At 45.0% G+C, this 22311-nt stretch overlaps 1 protein-coding gene across 1 annotated transcript; it reads left to right on the top strand.

Annotated features, from left to right (window-relative positions):
* The first annotated feature begins 12524 nt into the window (after positions 1-12524).
* On the top strand, positions 12525-21981 carry slc48a1a (solute carrier family 48 member 1a). The gene is made up of 3 exons (XM_061902605.1): positions 12525-12950; positions 16503-16670; positions 16742-21981. Exons 1-3 carry the CDS (start codon positions 12821-12823, stop codon positions 16876-16878), a joined length of 435 nt encoding a protein of 144 aa, XP_061758589.1. The 5' UTR covers positions 12525-12820; the 3' UTR covers positions 16879-21981.
* Positions 21982-22311: the final 330 nt, after the last annotated feature.

The following is a 22311-nucleotide window of genomic DNA, read 5'->3' as shown; positions in this document are numbered from 1 at the left end:
CTAGGAGGCTTAGTAGTAATACTGGCCCTCCCCTCAAGACCCGGATTCCAGACGGGGCCCAGTTGGACAGAGGCTGACCGTAAGGGCGGGCGGTGGGAGGTTTGGAGGAGGGCAGGCTCCTCCCCTCTAAAATGTTCAAAATCCTCACTAAATGAGGTGGAAAAAGGCACGGATTCAGGCGGAGAACGAGACTTGAGAGGGGGGGAAGCGGGTATGGGAGGTGAAGACTGACTAGAGTCATAGTAGTGGCGGAAAATGTCCTGGTAATAATTAATTATATTATTAAAGTCATTGTTGGGGGTGTGACTGGGCTTGGATGTGCTACAATTATCCTTGAAAATTTTCTTATATAAAATTAGGTCCTTGGGTGGAATGGGAGAAAGTTCATCTTCAAAAAACTCCTCGTCACTAAGGTCAAAAAAATGTGCAGAGGAATCCACTAAGGTGTTAACGGTGACGTCATAGGGGGGCGTGAACGGAGTGACGTCACTGTGAGTGACAGGGAAGGCGGAAGATGGTGGGATGCTAATGGGAATAGCAACATGGTGACTGGGAACGGGAGAAGTGAACAAAGTACCAACCCGTAGAGAAGAGTCCTGGGTTGGAGCGGAGGAGTACTTGGTCGGGTATGCTGCTTGTCGGGAACGGTGTCCTGGAGGATCCAGCGCGAGGTGACGCGTTTCTGCTCGCCAGTTTCTGTTACGTTTGCGCGGCATCGTGGATGCGCGGGGAGTGTCGCCTCTCGATGCGCAGGATCACAGCAGGCAGGAATGAAGGTATGAACAGCCTTTTAATATGAAGTTACAAAAGAACACTGGTACAAAAGAGCAAATCAAAGGCGTGTCTGAGCACAGAAAACTAAATGCTAATATACACAGAAGACAGAGTTCGAAGTCCATAAAGCGCGAGCCAAGCGCGCGGAGGCAAGCTACATTTAGCAAGCAGAAAAATAAACAGAGACCACTCACGTAACGGTTGCAGGTGCAAACAAACTGGCGAGAGCGAACTAGGTAGCAGAGGGGCTTAAATACAGAAAACATAATTACAAACCGGTGTGTGAATGAGCCATGCAGGAGGAGCAAATAAGTTGTCATGGTGATGAATGTAAATAAGGAAGTGCGCTAACAAACGGGATCGGTAGAGTCCAAAACATGATCAAAACATAGTAGGACAATACAAAAAAGACAAACATGCTAGAGATGTGTGATCCGGAAGCCGGATCACAACATTACCCCCCCCTTAAGGGGCAGATCCCAGATGCCCCCAAAAAACTGCAATAAAGAGAAACCCCCTCCCAAAACCAGAAAGTTCACAAACGAAGGGAGGGCGGAGGGAGTCCACGGTGGAGGGTCGCCAGATCGCATGTCCCCGAATCCACCGAGGACACATCATGTGGCGGCGGCGGGTGGAACGCTGCTGCCGAAAAAGTTTTGGCGGGCGACCTCGAAAAGGCCACATTAGTGGCCGCCTCGCAGGATGAGGTGCCCGGCGAGGCGGACGACCCGGGCACGGCCACATCCGTGGCCGACATGGAGGAGGGAGTATCTGGCGAGGAGGATGACCTCGCAGAGGCCACGCCCGTGGTCGACGTGGTGGACGACGCCTCAGCACCGAAATCCCAGCAGGCTTGGAAGCAGCAGACGAGGGTGCGGGGACTGCAGCCGCAGGAGTCGTCGGATGCGGCCTGGGAGCCGCAGGAGTCGTCGGAGGCGGCCTGGGAGCCGCAGGAGTCGTCGGAGGCGGCCTGGGAGCCGCAGGAGTCGTCGGAGGCGGCCTGGGAGCCGCAGGAGTCGTCGGAGGCGGCCTGGGAGCCGCAGGAGTCGTCGGAGGCGGCCTGGGAGCCGCAGGAGTCGTCGGAGGCGGCCTGGGAGCCGCAGGAGTCGTCGTCGACGCTGGTGTGGGCTCCAGCCCCGTCGTCGACGCTGGTGTGGGCTCCAGCCCCGTCGTCGACGCTGGTGTGGGCTCCAGCCCCGTCGTCGACGCTGGTGTGGGCTCCAGCCCCGTCGTCGGCGCTGGTGTGGGCTCCAGCCCCGTCGTCGGCGCTGGTGTGGGCTCCAGCCCCGTCGTCGGCGGTGCTTGGCGGCGCGGAGCTGGCACCGGTGCTTGGCGGCACGGAGCTGGCACCGGTACCTGTCGTGGTGCTGGTACCGGAGTGGGCTCCAGCCTTGGAGTTTGTGCTGGCGTGAGAACCAGTTTAGAGTCTGAAACTGGCGTGAGAACAAGGCTAGAAACATTTTCTGGTGTGAAAACCAGGTCAGAGTCATGTGCTGGTGTGAGAACCAGACTGGGAGCAGGTGTCGGCTTCAGCCGAGGAGCAGGTGTCGGCTTCAGCCGAGGAGCAGGTGTCGGCTTCAGCCGAGGAGCAGGTGTCGGCTTCAGCCGAGGAGCAGGTGTCGGCTTCAGCCGAGGAGCAGGTGTCGGCTTCAGCCGAGGAGCAGGAGTCGGCTTCAGCCGAGGAGCAGGAGTCGGCTTCAGCCGAGGAGCAGGAGTCGGCTTCAGCCGAGGAGCAGGAGTCGGCTTCAGCCGAGGAGCAGGCACAGGGGTCTGCCGAGGAGAACTAGGGGACTGGCTGTGAGCAGGACTAGGACTATGATGAGTGATAAGACAAACACTAGGACTCGGGCAAGGACTTGAGAGAGGACCAGGACTTACAATCACACTAGTGCTTTGAGAAGGGCTTGGGCAACGACCAGGACTTACAGTCATACCAGGGCTTGGGCAAGAACTAGGACAAACGGTCAAACTAGGGCTTGGGCAAGGACTGGGACTAACAATCAAACTGGTGCTCGGGCAAGGACTAGGACAAAGACTAGGACTTACAGTAACACTGGGGCTCGGACAAGAACTTGGGTAAGGACTAGGGTTCGGACTAAGACCACGAGGGGAATCAGTACTAATATTACAAAGGCAAGAAACAAGACTCGGGACCGGACTCGAAACAGGACTCGGACTACGGATCAGTCTACGAGTGGAACTAGGACTACGACGACTACGAGAAAGACTAGGACTACAACTAGAATCAGAACGGAAACTCGGACCAGGACTTGGACTACGACTCAGTCTACAAGTCGGTCTACGAGTAGGACTAGAGCATGGGCTACGAAGAAGGCTGGGACTCGAACTCTGAGAGAGACTGTGACTAAAACTAGAACTAGGGCACGGACGGAACACAGGTGGAGGAGGTCTAAGAGGGCGTGACTTGACCGGGGAGAACACCGGTGGAGGAGGTCTAGGAGGCCGTAGTGGCTTAACAGGTTTAACAGGGGTGAACACCGGTGGTGGAGGTCTAGGAGGCTTAGTAGTAATACTGGCCCTCCCCTCAAGACCCGGATTCCAGACGGGGCCCAGTTGGACAGAGGCTGACCGTAAGGGCGGGCGGTGGGAGGTTTGGAGGAGGGCAGGCTCCTCCCCTCTAAAATGTTCAAAATCCTCACTAAATGAGGTGGAAAAAGGCACGGATTCAGGCGGAGAACGAGACTTGAGAGGGGGGGAAGCGGGTATGGGAGGTGAAGACTGACTAGAGTCATAGTAGTGGCGGAAAATGTCCTGGTAATAATTAATTATATTATTAAAGTCATTGTTGGGGGTGTGACTGGGCTTGGATGTGCTACAATTATCCTTGAAAATTTTCTTATATAAAATTAGGTCCTTGGGTGGAATGGGAGAAAGTTCATCTTCAAAAAACTCCTCGTCACTAAGGTCAAAAAAATGTGCAGAGGAATCCACTAAGGTGTTAACGGTGACGTCATAGGGGGGCGTGAACGGAGTGACGTCACTGTGAGTGACAGGGAAGGCGGAAGATGGTGGGATGCTAATGGGAATAGCAACATGGTGACTGGGAACGGGAGAAGTGAACAAAGTACCAACCCGTAGAGAAGAGTCCTGGGTTGGAGCGGAGGAGTACTTGGTCGGGTATGCTGCTTGTCGGGAACGGTGTCCTGGAGGATCCAGCGCGAGGTGACGCGTTTCTGCTCGCCAGTTTCTGTTACGTTTGCGCGGCATCGTGGATGCGCGGGGAGTGTCGCCTCTCGATGCGCAGGATCACAGCAGGCAGGAATGAAGGTATGAACAGCCTTTTAATATGAAGTTACAAAAGAACACTGGTACAAAAGAGCAAATCAAAGGCGTGTCTGAGCACAGAAAACTAAATGCTAATATACACAGAAGACAGAGTTCGAAGTCCATAAAGCGCGAGCCAAGCGCGCGGAGGCAAGCTACATTTAGCAAGCAGAAAAATAAACAGAGACCACTCACGTAACGGTTGCAGGTGCAAACAAACTGGCGAGAGCGAACTAGGTAGCAGAGGGGCTTAAATACAGAAAACATAATTACAAACCGGTGTGTGAATGAGCCATGCAGGAGGAGCAAATAAGTTGTCATGGTGATGAATGTAAATAAGGAAGTGCGCTAACAAACGGGATCGGTAGAGTCCAAAACATGATCAAAACATAGTAGGACAATACAAAAAAGACAAACATGCTAGAGATGTGTGATCCGGAAGCCGGATCACAACATTACCCCCCCCTTAAGGGGCAGATCCCAGATGCCCCCAAAAAACTGCAATAAAGAGAAACCCCCTCCCAAAACCAGAAAGTTCACAAACGAAGGGAGGGCGGAGGGAGTCCACGGTGGAGGGTCGCCAGATCGCATGTCCCCGAATCCACCGAGGACACATCATGTGGCGGCGGCGGGTGGAACGCTGCTGCCGAAAAAGTTTTGGCGGGCGACCTCGAAAAGGCCACATTAGTGGCCGCCTCGCAGGATGAGGTGCCCGGCGAGGCGGACGACCCGGGCACGGCCACATCCGTGGCCGACATGGAGGAGGGAGTATCTGGCGAGGAGGATGACCTCGCAGAGGCCACGCCCGTGGTCGACGTGGTGGACGACGCCTCAGCACCGAAATCCCAGCAGGCTTGGAAGCAGCAGACGAGGGTGCGGGGACTGCAGCCGCAGGAGTCGTCGGATGCGGCCTGGGAGCCGCAGGAGTCGTCGGAGGCGGCCTGGGAGCCGCAGGAGTCGTCGGAGGCGGCCTGGGAGCCGCAGGAGTCGTCGGAGGCGGCCTGGGAGCCGCAGGAGTCGTCGGAGGCGGCCTGGGAGCCGCAGGAGTCGTCGGAGGCGGCCTGGGAGCCGCAGGAGTCGTCGGAGGCGGCCTGGGAGCCGCAGGAGTCGTCGTCGACGCTGGTGTGGGCTCCAGCCCCGTCGTCGACGCTGGTGTGGGCTCCAGCCCCGTCGTCGACGCTGGTGTGGGCTCCAGCCCCGTCGTCGACGCTGGTGTGGGCTCCAGCCCCGTCGTCGGCGCTGGTGTGGGCTCCAGCCCCGTCGTCGGCGCTGGTGTGGGCTCCAGCCCCGTCGTCGGCGGTGCTTGGCGGCGCGGAGCTGGCACCGGTGCTTGGCGGCACGGAGCTGGCACCGGTACCTGTCGTGGTGCTGGTACCGGAGTGGGCTCCAGCCTTGGAGTTTGTGCTGGCGTGAGAACCAGTTTAGAGTCTGAAACTGGCGTGAGAACAAGGCTAGAAACATTTTCTGGTGTGAAAACCAGGTCAGAGTCATGTGCTGGTGTGAGAACCAGACTGGGAGCAGGTGTCGGCTTCAGCCGAGGAGCAGGTGTCGGCTTCAGCCGAGGAGCAGGTGTCGGCTTCAGCCGAGGAGCAGGTGTCGGCTTCAGCCGAGGAGCAGGTGTCGGCTTCAGCCGAGGAGCAGGTGTCGGCTTCAGCCGAGGAGCAGGAGTCGGCTTCAGCCGAGGAGCAGGAGTCGGCTTCAGCCGAGGAGCAGGAGTCGGCTTCAGCCGAGGAGCAGGAGTCGGCTTCAGCCGAGGAGCAGGCACAGGGGTCTGCCGAGGAGAACTAGGGGACTGGCTGTGAGCAGGACTAGGACTATGATGAGTGATAAGACAAACACTAGGACTCGGGCAAGGACTTGAGAGAGGACCAGGACTTACAATCACACTAGTGCTTTGAGAAGGGCTTGGGCAACGACCAGGACTTACAGTCATACCAGGGCTTGGGCAAGAACTAGGACAAACGGTCAAACTAGGGCTTGGGCAAGGACTGGGACTAACAATCAAACTGGTGCTCGGGCAAGGACTAGGACAAAGACTAGGACTTACAGTAACACTGGGGCTCGGACAAGAACTTGGGTAAGGACTAGGGTTCGGACTAAGACCACGAGGGGAATCAGTACTAATATTACAAAGGCAAGAAACAAGACTCGGGACCGGACTCGAAACAGGACTCGGACTACGGATCAGTCTACGAGTGGAACTAGGACTACGACGACTACGAGAAAGACTAGGACTACAACTAGAATCAGAACGGAAACTCGGACCAGGACTTGGACTACGACTCAGTCTACAAGTCGGTCTACGAGTAGGACTAGAGCATGGGCTACGAAGAAGGCTGGGACTCGAACTCTGAGAGAGACTGTGACTAAAACTAGAACTAGGGCACGGACGGAACACAGGTGGAGGAGGTCTAAGAGGGCGTGACTTGACCGGGGAGAACACCGGTGGAGGAGGTCTAGGAGGCCGTAGTGGCTTAACAGGTTTAACAGGGGTGAACACCGGTGGTGGAGGTCTAGGAGGCTTAGTAGTAATACTGGCCCTCCCCTCAAGACCCGGATTCCAGACGGGGCCCAGTTGGACAGAGGCTGACCGTAAGGGCGGGCGGTGGGAGGTTTGGAGGAGGGCAGGCTCCTCCCCTCTAAAATGTTCAAAATCCTCACTAAATGAGGTGGAAAAAGGCACGGATTCAGGCGGAGAACGAGACTTGAGAGGGGGGGAAGCGGGTATGGGAGGTGAAGACTGACTAGAGTCATAGTAGTGGCGGAAAATGTCCTGGTAATAATTAATTATATTATTAAAGTCATTGTTGGGGGTGTGACTGGGCTTGGATGTGCTACAATTATCCTTGAAAATTTTCTTATATAAAATTAGGTCCTTGGGTGGAATGGGAGAAAGTTCATCTTCAAAAAACTCCTCGTCACTAAGGTCAAAAAAATGTGCAGAGGAATCCACTAAGGTGTTAACGGTGACGTCATAGGGGGGCGTGAACGGAGTGACGTCACTGTGAGTGACAGGGAAGGCGGAAGATGGTGGGATGCTAATGGGAATAGCAACATGGTGACTGGGAACGGGAGAAGTGAACAAAGTACCAACCCGTAGAGAAGAGTCCTGGGTTGGAGCGGAGGAGTACTTGGTCGGGTATGCTGCTTGTCGGGAACGGTGTCCTGGAGGATCCAGCGCGAGGTGACGCGTTTCTGCTCGCCAGTTTCTGTTACGTTTGCGCGGCATCGTGGATGCGCGGGGAGTGTCGCCTCTCGATGCGCAGGATCACAGCAGGCAGGAATGAAGGTATGAACAGCCTTTTAATATGAAGTTACAAAAGAACACTGGTACAAAAGAGCAAATCAAAGGCGTGTCTGAGCACAGAAAACTAAATGCTAATATACACAGAAGACAGAGTTCGAAGTCCATAAAGCGCGAGCCAAGCGCGCGGAGGCAAGCTACATTTAGCAAGCAGAAAAATAAACAGAGACCACTCACGTAACGGTTGCAGGTGCAAACAAACTGGCGAGAGCGAACTAGGTAGCAGAGGGGCTTAAATACAGAAAACATAATTACAAACCGGTGTGTGAATGAGCCATGCAGGAGGAGCAAATAAGTTGTCATGGTGATGAATGTAAATAAGGAAGTGCGCTAACAAACGGGATCGGTAGAGTCCAAAACATGATCAAAACATAGTAGGACAATACAAAAAAGACAAACATGCTAGAGATGTGTGATCCGGAAGCCGGATCACAACAGCTCATTTGTAGTGGTCTTTCTTCAACTATTTGGAAAAAATATATACAAATAACTAAAAACTTGTTGAAAAATAAACAAGTGATTTAATTATAAATAAAGCTCATTTATTGAACTATTTGGAAAAAATGATATAAAAAAACAAAAAACTTGTTGAAAAGTAACAAGTGATTTAATTATAAATAAAGCTCATTTATTGAACTATTTGGAAAAAAAGATATAAAAAAACAAAAAACTTGTTGAAAAATAAACAAGTGATTTAATTATAAATAAAGCTCATTTATTGAACTATTTGGAAAAAAAGATATAAAAAAAACAAAAAACTTGTTGAAAATCAAACAAGTGATTTAATTATAAATAAAGCTCATTTGTAGTGGTCTTTCTTCAACTATTTGGAAAAAATATATACAAATAACTAAGAACTTGTTGAAAAATAAACAAGTGATTTAATTATAAATAAAGCTCATTTATTGAACTATTTGGAAAAAAAGATATAAAAAAAACAAAAAACTTGTTGAAAATAAACAAGTGATTTAATTATAAATAAAGCTCATTTATTGAACTATTTGGAAAAAAAGATATAAAAAAACAAAAAACTTGTTGAAAAATAACAAGTGATTTAATTATAAATAAAGCTCATTTATTGAACTATTTGGGAAAAAAAGATATAAAAATAACTAAAAACTTGTTGAAAAATAACAAATGATTTAATTATAAATAAAGCTCATTTATTGAACTATTTGGGAAAAAAATATATAAAAATAACTAAAAACTTGTTGAAAAATAAACAAGTGATTTAATTATAAATAAAGCTCATTAGGGACGGCGTGGCGCAGTGGGAGAGTGGCCGTGCGCAACCCGAGGGTCCCTGGTTCAAATCCCCCCTAGTACCAACCTCGTCACGTCCGTTGTGTCCTGAGCAAGACACTTCACCCTTGCTCCTGGTTGGCGCCTTGCATGGCAGCTCCCTCCATCAGTGTGTGAATGTGTGTGTGAATGGGTAAATGTGGAAGTAGTGTCAAAGCGCTTTGAGTACCTTGAAGGTAGAAAAGCGCTATACAAGTACAACCCATTTATTTATAACTTATATTCAATTGAATAGACTTCAAAGACAAGATGTTTAACGTTAAAACTAAGAAACTTTGATATTTCTCGCATATATTAGCTCATTTGGAATTTGATGCCTGCGACGTGTTTGCAAAAAAGCTGGCACGAGTGAGAAAGCTGAGGAATGCTCATCAAACACTTATTTGGAACATCCCACAGGTGAACAGGCTAATTGGGAACAGGTGGGTATACAAGCAGCTTCTGCGAAATGTTTAGTCGTTCACAAAAAAAGGACGGCGCGAGGGTCACCACTTTGTCAACAAATGAGCAAATTGTTTAAGAACAACATTTCTCAACCGGCTAATGCGAGGAATTTAGGGATTTCACCATCTACGCTCCGTAATATCATAGAAAGGTTGAGAGAATGTGGAGAATTCACCATGATATTACGCACCTTCCATCCCTCAGGCGGTACTGCATCAAAAAGCCACATCAGTGTGTAAAGGATATCACCACATGGGCTCAGGAACACTTCAGAAAACCCCTGTCAGTAACTACAGTTGGTCGCTACGTCTTTGAGTGCAAGTTGAAACTCTACTATGCATAGCCAAAGCCATTTATCAACAACACCCGGAAATGCTGCCAGCTTCGCTGGGCCCAAACTCCTCTAAGATGGACTGATGCAAAGTGGAAAAGTGTTCTGTGGTCTGGTTGTGGTGTCAGAAGTTAGCCTGGTTAGCCGTCTATTTTACAAGCAAGCTTAGTAAAGGTTCTATAATGGCAACAGTTTGACCCTAGAACAGATAATGAATACTGCTCTAATAAATAGTATTAAAATAAGTCCCACTGTAGCTTTTCACAAACCAATCATGCTGTCTCGATGATTAACAGTTGTCTAATAAAGGCCGTGGTCGCATGGATAAAGCCTATCAAGTATTTTTAATGAGTTTAATTAAAAAAATAATAATAACGATAATATGACATTATTTTTATTTTATTTTGAAAATGATTAATCGAGATGAACAAGAACTGTGTTTTGGATGTAATTCGGGAATTTTTTGAACCCGTAACATACATCGTCACGAACACCTGAAGATTAAGATATCTTTGGCTATTTTTAAGACCCTTCTTAAAACCCATTTTTATTCACTGGCTTTTAAAGGGGAACATTATCACCAAACCTATGTAAGCGTCAATATAGACCTTGATGGTGCAGAAAAAAGACCATCTATTTTTTTAACCGATTTCCGAACTCTAAATGGGTGAATTTTGGCGAATTAAACGCCTTTCTGTTTATCGCTCCGGAGGCGATGACGTCAGAATGTGACGTCTCCGAGGTAATACAGCCGCCATTTTCATTTTCAACCCATTGTAAACATTGGGTCTCAGCTCTGTTATTTTCCATTTTTTCGACTATTTTTTGGAACCTTGGAGACATCATGCCTCGTCGGTGTGTTGTCGGAGGGTGTAACAACACTAACAGGGAGGGATTCAAGTTGCACCACTGGCCCGAAGATGCCAAAGTGTCTGCCGCCAGACCCCCATTGAATGTACCAGAGTGGCTCCACATTTTACCGGCGATGCTAAGGCAGACATGGCACAGAGATGTATGGATAACCTGCAGATGCATTTGCAACCATAAAGTCAACGAAATCACAAAGGTGAGTTTTGTTGATGTTGACTTATGTGCTATCAGACATATTTGGTCGCGGCGTGACTGTCAGCTAATCGATGCTAACATGCTACGCTAATCGACGCTAACATGCTATTTACCGGCGATGCTAAAGCAGACATGGCACAGAGATGTATGGATAACCTGCAGATGCATTTGCAATGATAAAGTCACAGAAATCACAAAGGTGAGTTTTGTTGATGTTGACTGCCAGCTAATCGATGCTAACATGCTATGCTAATCGACGCCAACATGCTATTTACCGGCAGTGCTAAAGCAGACATGGCACAGAGATGTATGGATAACCTGCAGATGCATTTGCAACTATATTACGTTTCGTTCCACCCACATTTAATGCGAAACAAACACTTACCAATCGACGGATTTAAGTTGCTCCAGTGTCAAAAGATGCGAAAGTCCTGATCGTTTGGTCCGCACATTTTACCGGCGATGCTAACGCAGCTATTCGGCCATGCTATGGCTATGAATAGCGTCAATAGCTATTCGCTCAATAGCTTCAGTTTCTTCTTCAATACTTTCATACTCCAACCATCCGTTTCAATACATGCGTAATCTGTTGAATCGCTTAAGCCGCTGAAATCCGAGTCTGAATCCGAGCTAATGTCGCTATATCTTGCTGTGCTATTCGCCATTGTTTGTTTACATTGGTTGCACTGTATGACGTCACAGGGAAATGGATAGTGGCATGGCAAATAGCGAAAATCAAGCACTTTAAAGCTTTTTTGGGGGATATTCGGATACCGGTAAAATTTTGAAAAAAACTTCAAAAAATACAACAAGCCACTGGGAACTGATTTTTATTGTTTTTAACCCTTTTGAAATTGTGATAATGTTCCCCTTTAACCCAGCATGAGACTTTAAACTGTTTTTACTTTTTTAATTGTTTTTAACTTTTTTTCATCTAAACAAATTGTTCTCAGGGTAATGTGTAATTTCTATTTCAATGTGGTTTTTTACTTCTGTTTTAAATGTTATTTTTTTAGTCTGTCCTTTGCCTTTATTTATTTGTGGTGTTCTTCAACTGTGGTTGTTTTTAAAGGGCTTTATAAATAAAGTTGGTATGGTATGGTATTAAATGATTGATATAATTAGGAAAACAGTCACGTTTTTCCACACATTTATATTGTACAAACACGACAATGTTGGTATTTATGGTAGCGGATGCTTCCAAAGATGCTTCAAGGATGGGATGGTTACAGTCTATCGGAATTCCTTTAAATATTGCTACTGTAAATATTTACACGCCCAACGACACCAGGAAATATCATAAGAATGTTAGGAAAGCAATGGGAAGGAAACAATACGAATACAATTCAAATATACATACAGTATATACATTTAAAGGGGGGGCGGGGGGGGGTGTTGCCCACTCCTGAGGTCCTCTCCAAGGTTTCTCATAGTCAGCATTGTCACTGGCGTCCCACTGGATGTGAATTCTCCCTGCCCCCTGGGTGTGAGTTTTCCTTGCCCTTTTGTGGGTTCTTCCGAGGATGTTGTAGTCGTAATGATTTGTACAGTCCTTTGAGACATTTGTGATTTAGGGCTATATAAATAAACATTGATTGATTTAAATGTTATTTTTTTAGTCTGTCCTTTGCCTTTGTGTTCTTCAACTGTGGTTGTTTTTAAAGGGCTTTATAAATAAAGTTGGTATGGTATGGTATTAAATGATTGATATAATTAGGAAAACAGTCACGTTTTTCCACACATTTATATTGTAAAAACACGACAATGTTGGTATTTATGGTAGCGGATGCTACCAAAGATGCTTCAAGGATGGGATAGTTACAGTCTATCGGAATTCCTTTAAATATTGCTACTGTAAATATTTACACGCCCAACGACACCAGGAAATATCATAAGAATGTTAGGACAGCAATGGGAAGGAAACAATACGAATACAATTCAAATATACATACAGTATATACATTTAAAGTCGACGTACGTTTGCAGCCGAAAATGCTGGCGGGCTATAACTCTCTTGATGTGAGTGTGTCATCTTTGTGAAGCTAACCGGAAATACAGTGGCGTCGTCTGTGTTGTTGTCGCTGACTCGCATTTTTTTCCCTTCTACTTGGTCTTTAAATGATTATATTTATACAAAGGCGACCAGTCGGTGATTAGTTTGATTTTTTTCTTTCATTTTGACCTGGTTGACGACGACAAATATCTGTATTGTTCTCTGAAAGCAGGTTTTATTAGTGAGTGTTCTGTTCAACAACAACACTCCATTTAAATCTCGCATAAGCGGTCGAGTCGTCGACCTTTGGACTGTGCTCGACATGGCCGGCAAGAAGATATATGTTAGCATCGTGTATGCGAGCTTCGGCAGCCTGTTTGGGCTTTCTGCCTTCCTGGTGTGGAACATAGTTTATCGGCAGCCATGGACGGCCAGCATGGGAGGCCTCTCAGGTACACACACCCGTCTAACTAATCACTTGTTTTCTATGTCTTTGAACCCTTTAATGCGAGGCCTGCAAGGACAAAACTAGCAAGTTTTTTTTTTTCTTCCAAAACCTTTATTTATAATATTCAACATTTACATACATTCAAGAAATAATAATAAACAAAACAAGTACAAAAACAGCGCCAGGGGGTTGTAAACTCAATAAACTAACTAAAATAGAATGCACTATATATCCATCCATTTTCTACCGCTTATTCCCTTTTGGGGTCACGGGGGGCGCTGGCGCCTATCTCAGCTACAATCGGGCGGAAGGCGGTGTACACCCTGGACAAGTCGCCAACTCATCGCAGACACATATATATGTGTGTGTATATAGATATATAAATACACACCTGTGTGTATTTATAATATATAAATACACAAATGTGTAGTGTGTGAATGTTGTCTGTCTATCTGTTGGCCCTGCGATGAGGTGGCGACTTGTCCAGGGTGTACACCGCCTCCCGCCCGATTGTAGCTGAGATAGGCGCCAGCGCCCCCCGCAACCCCAAGAGGGAATAAGCGGTAGATAATGGATGGATGGATGGATTTGTATTCATATTAAGTCTCACCTTAAAACTCATTTGTATACTCTAGCCTTTAAATAGACTCCCTTTTTAGACCAGTTGATCTGCCGTTTCTTTTCTTTTTCTTCTATGTCCCACTCTCCCTTGTGGAGGGGGTCCGGTCCGATCCGGTGGCCATGTACTGCTCACCTGTGTATCGGCTGGGGACATCTCTGCGCTGCTGATCCGCCTCCGCTTGGGATGGTTTCCTACTGGCTCCGCTGTGAACGGGACTCTCGCTGCTGTGTTGGATCCGCTTTGGACTGGACTCTCGCGACTGTGTTGGATCCATTATGGATTGAACTTTCACAGTATCATGTTAGACCCGCTCGACATCCATTGCTTTCCTCCTCTCCAAGGTTCTCATAGTCATCATTGTCACCGACGTCCCACTGGTTGTGAGTTTTCCTTGCCCTTATGTGGGCCTACCGAGGATGTCGTGGTGGTTTCTGCAGCCCTTTGAGACACTAGTGATTTAGGGCTATAGAAGTAAACATTGATTGATTGATTGATTGATTGATATATATATATATATATATATATATATGTGTGTGTGTGAATCACAACCATCAGTGTAAACCAGGGGTGCCCACACTTTTTCTGCAGGCGAGCTACTTTTCAATTGACCAACTCGAGGGGATCTACCTCATTTATATATATCATTTATATTTATTTATTGATGAAAGAGACATTTTTGTAAACAAGTTAAATGTGTTTAATGATAATACAAGCGTGTGTAACACATATAGATGTCTTTCTTTCACGAAGACAAGAATATAAGTTGGTGTATTACCTGATTCTGATGACTTGCATTGATTGGAATCAGACAGTAATGATGATAACGCCCACATTTTCAAATGGAGGAGACAAAAAAGTTGTCCTTTCTGTACAATACCACGTGAAAGTGGTTGGTTTTTGACATCTAATTCATCCAGCTTCCATACACTTTACAAGAAAAACATTGGCGGCAAATTCCGTAGCTTGCTGGATTGACATTCACGGCACCCGAGGGTCTTGTGAGATGACGCTGGCCGCTGCCAGTTCATTATTATGAAAAAATGACGGAGAGGAAGGCGAGAAAAACTTTTTATTTCAACAGACTTTCACGCCGTCCCTTCCGTCAAAACTCTAAAGGCCGACTGCACATTTCCTATCTTCACAATAAAAGCCCTGCTTCATGCTGCCTGCGCTAACAAAATAAGAGTCTGGGAAAGCTGGCGTGCACAAGTGATGTGCACGCCAGCTTTCTGAGGGATCGCTTGTGCACGCCAGTTTTCCCAGACTCTGTATTTAGTTAGCGCAGGCAGCATGAAGCAGGGCTTTTATTGTGAAGATAGGAAATGTGCAGTCGGCCTTTAGAGTTTTGACGGAAGGTACGGCGCGAGAGTCTGTTGAAATAAAAAGTGTTTCTCGCCTTCCTCTCGGTCATATTTTCATAATAATGATCTTGCAGCAGCCACCGTCATCTCACAAGACCCTCCGGTACCGTGAATGTCATTTAAGTGACGTCTTGGTGAAGATTGATGATCACTCATTTTTAGGTCTATTTTTTTTAAAAGCCTGGCTGGAGATCGACTGACACACCCCCCGCGGTCGACTGGTAGCTCGCGATCGACGTAATGGGCACCCCTGGTGTAAACGGTATAGCTGTTGACCAAGTATACTTTGCAATCTCATACGGAAAGCAGCGAAATGCATGCCTCCGGCCGGCACGCAGATAGCATGGTGTAAGGGCGGGCGCGATGACATGTTGTAGAGTAGTGGTCCTAAACCTCCGCGCCACGGCTCGATTGGTACCGGGCCGCAGAATAGTTTTTTTAAATGTGCTTTTCATGGTGGTATCCTTATATCACGCCCAATTTTTTACTGTATGCCATTGGTAAGCGCAGGGGTGACAATAGGTTTTAAAATTATTAGCGCATGCTTACTTTTACCGCATGCTTTGAATGAGCGCAGGAGTGAGAAGAGGTTTTAAATTTATTAGCGCCCCGGCGGCTATTCAAGGAAATACGGTATGTGTATATATGCTTACATACATACATATATATATATATATATATATATATATATATGGGACGGCGTGGCGCAGTGGGAGAGTGGTTGTGCGCAACCCGAGGGTCCCTGGTTCAAATCCCACCTTGTACCAACCTCGTCACGTCCGTTGTGTCCTGAGCAAGACACTTCACCCTTGCTCCTGATGAGTGCTGGTTGGCGCCTTGCATGGCAGCTCCCTCCATCAGTGTGTGAATGTGTGTGTGAATGGGTAAATGTGGAAGTAGTGTCAAAGCGCTTTGAGTACCTTGAAGGTAGAAAAGCGCTATACAAGTACAACCCATTTATTTATGTATATATATATATATATATGTATATATATATATATATGTATATATATATATATATATATATGTATATATATATATATACCTACATATATATATTTATATATACATTTTGTTACATTAATATATGTATATTTATGTGTATATTTGCCTACATAAATATATACTTATATATTTATATATATGTACATTTTGTTACATATATATGTATATATACACATATATATGTATACATATATATATATATATATATATATTGTAGCTGAGATAGGCGCCAGCGCCCCCCGCAACCCCGAAAGGGAATAAGCGGTAGAAAATGGCTGGATGGATATATATATATATGTATTTGTGGGGGAAAAAAATCACAAGACTAATTCATCTCTACAGAACTGTTTCATGAGGGGTTCCCTCAATCGTCAGGAGATACATTGAGCTCTACCACGGTATTGAGCCCTATTCTCTGGATAATCTAATTTAAAAAAAAATATATATATATATGTATGTATGTATGTATGTATATATGTATATATGTATATATGCGTACCCCCCTTTAAAACATCAGCATGTTGAAAATGGTTTGTTTAATGAAAGATGTCCTGGTTGTGTTTGGCAGGCGTGTTGGCGCTGTGGGCGCTGGTCACCCACGTCATGTACCTGCAGGACTACTGGCGCACGTGGCTCAAAGGCCTCAAGCTCTTCATCGGCGTGGGCGCGCTCTTCTGCGTGCTCGCCGTCACCGCCTTCATCACCTTTCTGACGCTGGCCATCCAGCAGAAGCAATGTAAGCTCCCCCCCTCGACTTCTATTCAACGCCATAACCCAAAGTTGAATAACTGTCATGGTGTGTCTCAGCCGTGAGCGACCCCAGGAGTCTGTACCTGTCGTGCGTGTGGAGCTTCATGACCCTCAAGTGGTCCGCCCTCCTGGTCTTCTACTCGCACCGTTACCGCCAGGAGTTCGCCGACATCAGCATCCTCAGCGACTTCTAGCCACTCCCCGTAGACTTCCGACATTTTAGGACCCAAGGGAGGACTCGTCCGCACAAGGTACTCGTCCCGACTTCGACCACCAGGAGGCGCTCTCGCTTCACTCGTACTTCCACACAACCTGAAGAAGGCCGGACTTATTTACTTATCCCCCCCTTCCCCCGCGTTCTTCTTGAAAAAGGAAGTCATCCCGCAGCTTTTCTATTTTAGGAAAAGTTGCGCAAATTTCTGATAATTATCCGATGCTAAATGCTTAAATGTTGGTTTCTGTGTGAAAGGCAATCGTGCACAACTGCCAGGTTTTCTGTAATGATGCACCAATTTATCGGGATGTCTTTGTGGGGAAAAAAGCAGTGACCGTTTTATACGACAAAGGCGTTTTTGTCCGTTATCTTTTCTTTTTCTTTACCTCAACTCCGAAACTAGAAGACAGGGACTTCAATTTTCAATTAAGGAATTTCCGCATACGTCACCGACTTAACGGAAAAATTTTTTTCGGAACGTACCACTAGCTTCTGCTCTCTTGCACTCCATTAAGTTTGTGGACGCAACACCGTGTTGCGTCATTTTCAAGCCTAAAAACACATCGTGAAAATGACCTTGTTATAAATTTCAGTGTCGGCACATGCAAACAAGCTACGACTTCGGATTTTGTCGGGAAAGCATCCGTACCACTCTTCTTCTTTTCTGGTAATTTATGTAACAAGGTTTTGAAAAACAAATGCAAACGTTGCTACGGCATTTCCGGAGACTGGCAACACACACATCGGAAAAACAGCACTTTAAAAGTGGATGTTTTTGGAAAAGGACATCGTACTTAAAAAAGCAGGACTTGTCCGTTACCGTTCAATGTTAGCATACATGAGTACGTCACAGCTGTAAAATACAAATTATTTCGTAACATGCTAGCATGAATTCGACGCTCCCGCACATCTTCTTTAGCGTCGGTTATGCAACACTGTTCTCCAAAAAAAGATACGAACCATTCTTACGGAATTTCCCGAGCCTGAAAACACACTCGGCCCTCCTAATTGAATTGTTACCGAACAATTTTGGCCTACGCTAGTACGTCACAGCTATAACTTCTTTCGTAACATGCTAGCATGAAGTCAACTCTCCTGCACGTCTTTGGGGACTGTTTTCGAAAAAAACGATACAATGTCGTTTTGCACCGTTGTTACATCATTTTTAGAGATCGAAAATGCACACATCGGAAAACGGGTCTTAAAAGTTTATGGTTTTGTAAAGAACATTGCAATCAAAAACAGGATTTGTCTGTAAACCACCACATTTTTTTGTAACATGCTAGCATGAATTCAACTCTCCTGCACGTTTTTCTTCGGGAGGTTGTTTATTGTTTTCCGAAAAACCAAATGAAATTAAATCAGTGCTGTACTGCTCATTTGTTTGCGAAATGAAAACTGAGTGGTTCGGAAAATAACATTGTTATCATTTCTGTTTCTATGCTAAAATGATCGGAAATGTGCAAACGTTGAGTTTGGGTTACAACTCCAACAGCTACTTTCGTAACGTGCTGCTAGCATTGAATCTTCTTTCCCAACTCCCAAATTAAAAAGGTAACAAATTGTTGTCGTTTCGGTCATTTGTCTACGAACAACGGAAAACAAAAAGTGGATATTTTCAACGTGGCCAAGTTATCACTCCGTATTATTGCTGAAAGTGGTCGTACATTAAATGTTAAGAGTTCGGTGAAGGTGAATGTGAGTAACGTTACACCTGACACAATAAAACAATTTTCGTAACATGCTGTCAGGATGGAATCTTCTTTCCGAACTCCCAAATTCAAAATGTAACAAATCGTTGCCGTTTCGGTCATTTGTCTACGAACAACGGAAGACAAAAAGTGGATATTTTCAACGTGGCTAAGTTATCATTCCGTATAATTGCTGAAAGTGTTCGTACGTTAAACGTTAAGAGTTTGGTGAAGGCGTACGTGAGTAACGTTACACCTGACACAATAAAACAATTTTCGTAACGTGCTGTCAGGATGGAATCTTCTTTCCGAACTCCCAAATTCAAAAGGTAACAAATCGTTGCCGTTTCGGTCATTTGTCTACGAACAACGGAAGACAAAAAGTGGATATTTTCAACGTGGCTAAGTTATCATTCCGTATAATTGCTGAAAGTGTTCGTACGTTAAACGTTAAGAGTTTGGTGAAGGCGTACGTGAGTAACGTTACACCTGACACAATAAAACAATTTTCGTAACGTGCTGTCAGGATGGAATCTTCTTTCCGAACTCCCAAATTCAAAAGGTAACAAATCGTTGCCGTTTCGGTCATTTGTCTACGAACAACGGAAAACAAAAAGTGGATATTTTCAACATGGCTAAGTTATCGCTCCATATTATTATCGAAAAGGGGTCGTACATTAAACATTTAGACTATGGTGAAGGTGAATGTGAGTAACGTTACACCTGACACGATAAAACAGTTTTCGTAACGTGCTGCTAGCATTGAATCTTCTTTCCGAACTCCCAAATTCAAAAGGTAACAAATCGTTGCCGTTTCAGTCATTCGTCTACGAACAACGGAAAACAAAAAGTGGATATTTTCAACGTGGCTAAGTTATCACTCCGTATAATTGCTGAAAGTGGTCGTACGTTAAATGTTAAGAGTTTGGTGAAGGCGTATGTGAGTAACGTTACACCTGACACGATAAAACAATTTTCGTAGCGTGCTGCTAGCATGGAATCTTCTTTCCGAATTCCCAAATTCAAAAGGGAACAAACTATCGCAGTTTCGCTCATTTATCTACGAACAACGGAAAACATAAAGTGGATATTTTCAACGTGGCCAAGTTATCACTCCGTATTATTGCCGAAAGTGGTCGTACATTAAATGTTAAGAGTTCGGTGAAGGGGAATGTGAGTAACGTTACACCTGACACAATAAAACAATTTTCGCAACGTGCTGTCAGGATGGAATCTTCTTTCCGAACTCCCAAATTCAAAAGGTAACAAATTGTTGCCGTTTCGGTCATTTGTCTACGAACAACCGAAAACAAAAAGTGGATATTTTCGACATGGCTAAGTTATCGCTCCATATCATTACCGAAAAGGGGTCGTACATTAAATGTTAAGAGTTTGGGGAAGGTGAATGTGAGTAACGTTACACCTGACACGATAAAACAATTTTCGTAACGTGCTGTTGGCATGGAATCTTTTTCCCGAACTCCCAAATTCAAAAGTTAACAAATTGTTGCCGTTTCGGTCATTTGTCTACGAATAACGGAAAACAAAAAATGGATATTTTCAACATGGCTAAGTTATCGCTCCATATTATTACCGAAAAGGGGTCGTACATTAAATGTAAAGAGTTTGGGGAAGGTGAATGTGAGTAACGTTACACCTGACACGATAAAACAGTTTTCGTAACGTGCTGCTAGCATGGAATCTTTTTTCCGAACCCCGAAATTCAAAAGGTAACAAATTGTTGCCGTTTCAGTCATTTGTCTACGAACAACGGAAAACAAAAAGTGGATATTTTCAACGTGGCTAAGTTATCATTCCGTATAATTGCTGAAAGTGGTCGTACGTTAAACGTTAAGAGTTCGGTGAAGGCGTACGTGAGTAACGTTACAACTGACACAATAAAACAATTTTTCTAACATGCTGTCAGGATGGAATCTTCTTTCCGAACTCCCAAATTCAAAAGGTAACAAATCGTTGCCGTTTCGGTCATTTGTCTACGAACAACGGAAAACAAAAAGTGGATATTTTCAACATGGCTAAGTTATCGCTCCATATTATCGAAAAGGGGCCGTACATTAAACATTTAGACTATGGTGAATGTGAGTAACGTTACACCTGACACGATAAAACAGTTTTCGTAACGTGCTGCTAGCATTGAATCTTCTTTCCGAACTCCCAAATTCAAAAGGTAACAAATCGTTGCCGTTTCAGTCATTTGTCTACGAACAACGGAAAACAAAAAGTGGATATTTTCAACGTGGCTAAGTTATCACTCCGTATAATTGCTGAAAGTGGTCGTACGTTTAACGTTAAGAGTTCGGTGAAGGCGTACGTGAGTAACGTTACACCTGACACAATAAAACAATTTTTGTAACATGCTGTTAGCGGAAATTGTACTTTAGAGTGTTATTTTGACATTTTTTCGGCGCCTGGAAACATGAAGATTTATTAAGGACAGAAAAATAAAAAACGGATCATTTTTTTTACATGCAAAAACTTGACAGCAAGGGAAGTTTTCAGACGTTCAAAAAGTGGTGTTAGCATGAATTGTTCTCCAATGGGGTCAACTACAACTGCAACATATTTCTTGGAGCCCGGGAACAACACTTTTGTAAACATATCGTCAAGTTTACTTTTTAAAAAAACAAACCTGATTGAAGGACAACACAAAAATATCGGCCCTTTAAAACTTCGTAGCCAACATCTCCCCCTGCTGGCCTGGCATGCCTATTACAGTTTAGCCTCTACGTGAAACATTTCCATTTTTACCTGGTCCGTCGTGTAAAACGTCTTCTTAAAGAGACTGCTTAATTAAATTTTCATGCTAAAGGCGCTTGTGGAAGTATCAAAGCAAGAACCCCCTCTGGACCAAAAATGGAGCTAGCTAAGATCAAAGTGTGCAATTCTCGTCACTTCACGACTTTTCTCAACATGTTTTTACGTTTCAAAGCAGACAGAACTCTTTTGTTTTTAACGCAGATCCAGTTATTCAACTTGTATGTATCTTTTTTTTTGTTATATAGACAATAGTTATGTGTCCATAAACAGTCCTTATATGGTAAAGAAGTATTCTGCGTGGTGTGGTTGAGGTGATGGCCACCAGGGGGAGCCCTTGTCCTCACCTTGCTCTTGTGAAAGACCCGACTGATCGCACTTTGATGTCCACGCTGTCGTTTGCACTCCGCAGGAGCTTTCTAGAATGTGCTTTATCTGCTATTCCCGTCCCTCGCTTGGAGGACCAGAGCGACTCACTCAATCCAGAAATATTTGGACATGTTATGAATGTTAAGGACGCCCCCTAGTGTACGGCGGAAACACTTCAAGGTGCATCACTTCCCACTTCCATGTATGTTGTGTCTCACTATTAATAAAGTGATGCAGCTCCCCCACAAGCCTGCAGTGCTCAATATTAGATTGGACTTATATGGTAGTGATTTACTCCCACAATACCCAGGTGCTGTTAGTTGAAGTAAAAAGATGTGCTAGTCTTTATACAGCATGGCATCTGTAAAGCTGAATGGAGCAGTCAAAAAAACGTGTGTATTTTACATTTTTATGATTTCGGTCCAGTAGAATAATGCATAACATTTAATAAAATGTATTAATCAGACTTTTTAATACAAATGTATTTTTTAATATTAACTATATTTCTTCAACCATATTTGATTTAAAATGAATATTATTTTATTTATTTTGCATATTGAATTTTCCCCAAAAAGTTA

The sequence above is a fragment of the Nerophis ophidion genome, linkage group LG06, assembly GCF_033978795.1.
Source record: "Nerophis ophidion isolate RoL-2023_Sa linkage group LG06, RoL_Noph_v1.0, whole genome shotgun sequence".
Classification (NCBI taxonomy): domain Eukaryota; kingdom Metazoa; phylum Chordata; class Actinopteri; order Syngnathiformes; family Syngnathidae; genus Nerophis; species Nerophis ophidion.
This window is presented reverse-complemented; position numbering and strand designations above follow the sequence as displayed.

Coding starts and splice junctions, on each gene's coding strand:
- slc48a1a (XM_061902605.1), top strand. CDS start 12,821: ATGGCCGGCAAGAAGATATATGTTAGCATCGTGTATGCGAGCTTCGGC. Junction 12,951..16,502: donor CAGCATGGGAGGCCTCTCAG/GTACACACACCC, acceptor TGTGTTTGGCAG/GCGTGTTGGCGCTGTGGGCG. Junction 16,671..16,741: donor GGCCATCCAGCAGAAGCAAT/GTAAGCTCCCCC, acceptor GGTGTGTCTCAG/CCGTGAGCGACCCCAGGAGT.